Consider the following 5414-nt stretch of genomic DNA (forward strand, 5'->3'; position numbering starts at 1 on the left):
TGGATTGTGAAGTTTTGCTAAAAACGGTTCTGCTGTATGTTGTTATCTATAGAAAGAAACTTGCTTTAAACATTCTTTCATTTTCTGTACTGCTTAACCTCCCCTCACTGGGGTCTTGGAGCATATCCAAGCTAACTATGGGTGACAGATGAATGCTGAATTAGTGGCCAGCCGGTTCCGGTAGGTGACAAGGATGTTGACAACAATTCACGCTCACAATCCTACCTATGGGCAATTTAGTGTCCAACCAACCTACCATGCATGTTTTGGGGACATAGGGGGAGACTGGAGCACCCAGTGAAAATCATGGGAAGCCCGGGACGAACATACAAATGCCACTAGACCAACGGGCCGGGCCGCTGCTTTAAACATATGACACAAATGTGTAGATTTACCATTTATTTACTTGTGCTGACATTCTAGCATGATTGCCTGCCCGTAATATGAACCAAGTGATTGCTAGAGATTACAAACATTCGTAGTAGTCATGAACAGTAGACAAAAAGTCTAATATGAAGGACTTCTTTTAGATCAAAATGCCAATTTTAATTAATTTAACCTATTTCTGACCATCAACAGGATAAAAATCACTTCACCAGCAGAAACAAACCATTTAATTGTGCAAATTAAAAATAAATAACATTTTTTTATCTTATCTTCACTCTATAAACTTTAAATAATTAGAATGCATGCTTAAATATATTTTCAACAGTGCCATTTCCAATGCCTGTACTTTACAAAATTATTCATGCAGCTTTGACAATATTGTCCTTCAAGAAGCAACTATAAACTTCTATTAAGACAAGTAGTCATCAAATAGTCAAAATGTTTATACAAAATTTGCTTCATCATTTATCGTAGTGCAACAATCTGATCAGATTCCACTCAAAGGTGAATTTATGTGTCACATAAATAGTGAAGTGTAAAAATTGCCAAGTTTTGCCTAAACTATGTCGATTTAAGTGCAAAATGATCAACAGTAAGACATAAATAAAAATGTCAGAGTTCTACCTAAAATTAAGAATTACATGTCAAACATTGGCAAAACCGATACCGACGTGTTTGTTGAGCCAATTACATTGCACTGTAAAACAGAACCAGTCATTTTCAACACTTTACATCGTTCACTAATTTGTAAAAAGAATATTTCCACATGGGGAAATCGTTTTAAATTAGCCAATTTTTTACACATGAAGGATACGGTTTGAGTTCAACAATATGACCATTAGTTGTTTTTTTTGCTTGACAGTCTTATACTTCAAAGAACATACTCACTAATGCTATTGGAACAAATAAGCAGTAGCCTGAAAATTGACACATTAACCCATTAAAGGTTTTGTGAAATGCAGCAAAGGACAAGCAACTCTCCCATTTTATAGAAATAAGAGTTTGCCTCTTTACTGAATGAGTTTGAATGTGTTTCACTGACAGTACCATCCTGAATGTTTTTGTTCTTTTACTCCATATTTTAGGATTACCTGTCATCTTATCAAGAGAACATTCAGCTTTACAACTGAAGTAGACATTACAATTCCCACACAATCAGTGCACTCTAATTACGATGTCAATTGCACCACTAACTGCATTCATTACGCGTTAACTTTTCATGCTGTTTTAAAGACTTCTCTCTGGCAAGCAGGCTTCATCAGTCATGCAAATGCTTATTTAGAACACCAGTAACCGGTATCACGATAGGGAAAAAAGTTATTTATGCCCCGAGTTTTGAGGTACATTGCCAAACACCATTCTTTCTTGTTGTTGAAGTTGTTCAAATTCCAGGCAGAAGAGATCACTGTCTGTGAACAAGGGTTGTCAGGTTGAAGCCATCGACTGTGACAAAAAGTACCCAATTAGGTACTTAGCGTTTTTAACTTCCTCATAAAGCTACACTATGTTCAGGTTCAATAGTTTATTTCAATTGTATTAACCGAATGAAGCGATGGTGTCCCCATATAAGCCAAATTAAACAGGTAATTTTAATTTGAAATCAAGCAATTCATCTTCCATTAACGACAATGTCCCTTTCCATCAGTCTTCTTTTGCATGGAATAAAATGAGGGTATTTCCGTCTAATTAACTTTGTTATCAGACAATGGCTTCTGCATTGCATCTAAACAACTGTCGTTTTCATTTCAAAAGTACAAAAAACATTCCATTGATGTTTGGCGATGTACCAAGGACTCGTTGCACGTGTTGCCATATCAAAACAGAGAATTATGCTGTCATAGATCTGTCTTTCCATAAATAGATGAAGTCTCAAATAAGATCTGTAATGTCCTCCAAAACGACCAGAAAGGCTGGTTGCAATTGACGAAATGCCCAGAGAATGTATTGAATGCATGAATAGGAATTTTCCCAGGCATTCTTTTGTTGTGTATTTTAGCTTTACCTCCACAGAAAAACACTTTTTTAAACAACGGCAGTAAGATCAGTCCATTCGGTGTCCACATGTGTGTAGATTGATGTATTCAAAATCTCAAACTACATTGCCATATATATCAGAACCGGTGGTTTGATGGCAGTGGTTCTTAACCTTGTTGGAGCTACCAATGCGCATTCCCCAAACCCTACTTTAGTGTAAAATAAAATCTTTTTTTTTCCAAATTCAAGATATATAAATTCCAGGCCTTATTGGCTAAGCAATGTCACGTGATCATCTGCAGCCAGTGATGGTCAAGCAGGGCATGCTATAATGAAGAGACATGATGAGCCATGTGTCTTGACCTCCGTGGCTCCACCGAACCCCTAAGACCGACTCACTGGACCCATAGGGTTCGATTGAACCCAGGTTAAGAACCACTGGTTTAGACGTTTTCTTTCACATTCACCAGGTGCACAGTGCTCACTGTCGGAATCCTTCAAGACTAGATAATGTTGGAGTTGTGGGTCCCGTGAAGACTTCAAGGCATCCATTTTTGTCTTTGAGGCTTAGCTTGTTGACCAGCTTCCCTGCAACAATTTCAATCCTTCCTGCTGAATGGGGCCCTGTATTCCAGTCATGAGTTGCATGTCCAACTTTGTTCTGTTGCTTTCATCCTTTTGTGGCATCAGTGGAAAGATTTTCTAGGAGAATTCTGTAAATGTCTGAGCGGAGAAACCGTGGGTATGAGTCTCGTTCCATCAGCCCATAAACGATCTTCTGTGCCTCATCAAAACAATATATGGTGGGACTCTTGACGCTTCTTTTGATCTGCTCCCGGGTGTGATAATCAATGTTGATCTGGAATGAGGTAGGAGACTGGCATAAGGCAACGTCTGCAGATAAATGACCATCAGTAATGCATATTTATACACAGGTATGCAGACATGTACAAGAATTTAATTGAAGTTGGATTCCTGCATAAAATGATAATATATATTTTTTGAACTCTCTAAACTTGTATAAAATGAATATACCAGATAGGCTAGTCAGTGAATGTTCAAATTATGAACGCAATTGTTTAATATGTTTTCATTTACCTAGTTCTCAATTGGTTATTGCAAAATACCCCTGCCCTCTGGAAAAAAATGGAACAGAGTGGACCAAATTGCTGGGAAATTTGATGGTAACAAAACAACTAACAACTTGGAAGATGATACAGGTAAACATGTTTTCATTAAACCTTTATGTTTTATGATTGGGTTAAGGATCATCGTGTAAGGCTCAGTTCTTCACATGTAAGTATGTACAGCATATGCATGTAGAGTATCGATATGTGTAAGAATTGTAGAAAGGTTCTAATATTGGTAGAATAATCTTTTAGATCCAAAAGACATTCAAAAGTAATCACCCTGGAGTATACCTTTTTCCTGTACTTTTTAAGAATCATTTTTGTTTGGTTACTCTAGGACAGTGATGATATCAGCCAGGAACTGACTGGATGGTCAAGGTGAAATGGTTGACCTGCCGTAATGCTTTCCTCTTTGTTTACATTTATGATACCAAACTCCGAATGATCTGTTTGTAAACGCGCAAGTTTGACCTTTCCTTACACAATTGCGTAGTATGTATTTAGAAAAACAAGTATAAAGCTTTTGTTTGTGGCATTTTAATTTGTTCTTCATTTAAATTTACCTCTTTAGGGGATTCAGCTTTGATGAATTGTTCATAGATTTTCTTGGCTTTTGATGCCATTCGGAATGAAGACTTGATCTTCTTGTAGTCTTCACAAGTGAGCCAAAACTCAATATTCTCATCACTGTATTCAGATTTCAGAAAGTTGCGAAATGCAGCTAATCCATCTGGTGGGAAAGGGAGTACAAAAAATAATCAGATGAAAAGAACATTTCCATTCATGTTGGTTCAGTTAAACGATAATTATGTGTTAATTTTTTTCCCCCAACTCACATTTTGAATCCAGAAGCCTTTCCAGAGACTGTGGCCATTGTTGGATATCTTCTAAAGTTAGCCTGCTGAGTGAGAACACAAATTCTATTAAACCTGGACTAACTATTCACATTGTACATGATTTTAAATAATATTAATTTGAAAGTATCAGATAACAAGAACAACGACAAATTTAGGTGCTACTCAAAAATCAGGGCTCAGGACATGTGAGTGATGGGAGATGTTGATGCGTGGCTTGTGCCAAAGCAAACATAGTGTGTAATTCGTTTGAATGCTTTAATACTGCCATAGATGGAAATGAAAGGAGCTGGCCAGCTATTTTAAAACTGAAATCTACGCAAAAAACTCAATAATTCTCCTTACCTCTCAGCGCTTGATGATTGTGAGAACATGCATTGGAGCCTGCACATGAAGTTCTTTCCACTGGGCAGATATATATAAAAAAACATAATTTTAACCCTGGGTTTACTCTAGTGAAATGGATTTCAAATGAATCTTCCCAAGAATGTTGGGCATGTTATTACAAGCATGCAGCCCAGTAAAGAATAAAAAGGAAAATTGACTTTATATATATTTTACTAAATTATATGGTCTTAACTTGTATTCCAACGCATGTATTCTGACTCTTAGAAGTCAGCCTTGAAAATGGAAATCGCTTAAAATATATACTAACACATCTTAATTGTGAATACCTGTCTAAAAAAGCTGTTTCACTCACATGCTTTTGTTTCGCTTCTTGTCATCTCTGTCCATGATGAAGTGTTGTGTGGCAAAAAGGCTTGGCATGGTTTTGTTAAGTCTACAAACTGAGGCTCGTGGTCCTTGTCATGTTGCAGGAACTTTGGAGGGTTCCCTGAACTCGTTGCTTTTTATACCAAGGTCTTCTGTTGCTATAGAGGGGCTGCTGGGAAACATCACCAACTCAGCCCAGACTGGAGAGGAAGCACCCCTTCCTCCTCCTTCTGTTTCTCCTCTCCTCCCATCTCAGTGGTGGAAACAAACTCACACTGTACTATTTCCCTTCATCTTGATATTTTGCTCCCTTCTAGAGTATTTTTTTCAATCTTCTTTCAATTTTTTTTCTCCT

The 5414-nt window shown here is 37.2% G+C and overlaps 1 protein-coding gene across 4 annotated transcripts; it reads right to left on the reverse strand.

The window, feature by feature from the left end:
* Positions 1 to 417: 417 nt before the first annotated feature.
* On the reverse strand, positions 418 to 5193 carry LOC144197215 (regulator of G-protein signaling 1-like). 4 transcript variants are annotated; one of them, XM_077717879.1, is made up of 5 exons: positions 5046 to 5193; positions 4691 to 4750; positions 4328 to 4389; positions 4055 to 4221; positions 418 to 3220 (listed from the first exon to the last, which is right to left on the reverse strand). In XM_077717879.1, the coding sequence occupies exons 1-5, from the start codon at positions 5111 to 5113 to the stop codon at positions 3032 to 3034; spliced, it is 546 nt and encodes a 181-aa protein (XP_077574005.1). In that variant the 5' UTR covers positions 5114 to 5193; the 3' UTR covers positions 418 to 3031. The 4 variants fall into 4 exon arrangements, with proteins under 4 accessions (XP_077574005.1, XP_077574004.1, XP_077574007.1 ...); XM_077717878.1 differs by having other exon boundaries at positions 4328 to 4392; XM_077717881.1 differs by having other exon boundaries at positions 5020 to 5149.
* Positions 5194 to 5414: the final 221 nt, after the last annotated feature.

Source organism: Stigmatopora nigra, chromosome 5 (assembly GCF_051989575.1).
Source record: "Stigmatopora nigra isolate UIUO_SnigA chromosome 5, RoL_Snig_1.1, whole genome shotgun sequence".
Lineage (NCBI taxonomy): Eukaryota > Metazoa > Chordata > Actinopteri > Syngnathiformes > Syngnathidae > Stigmatopora > Stigmatopora nigra.

What these genes read in the sequence shown, in the direction of transcription:
- LOC144197215 (XM_077717878.1), bottom strand. Translation starts at nt 5,113, where the DNA reads ATGCCAAGCCTTTTTGCCACACAACACTTCATCATGGACAGAGATGAC. An exon ending in AAGAAGCGAAACAAAAGCAT is followed by an intron (nt 4,751 to 5,045) that starts GTGAGTGAAACA and finishes ATATCTGCCCAG; the next exon opens with TGGAAAGAACTTCATGTGCA. An exon ending in AAGCTGAATCCCCTAAAGAG is followed by an intron (nt 3,221 to 4,054) that starts GTAAATTTAAAT and finishes ACCTCATTCCAG; the next exon opens with ATCAACATTGATTATCACAC.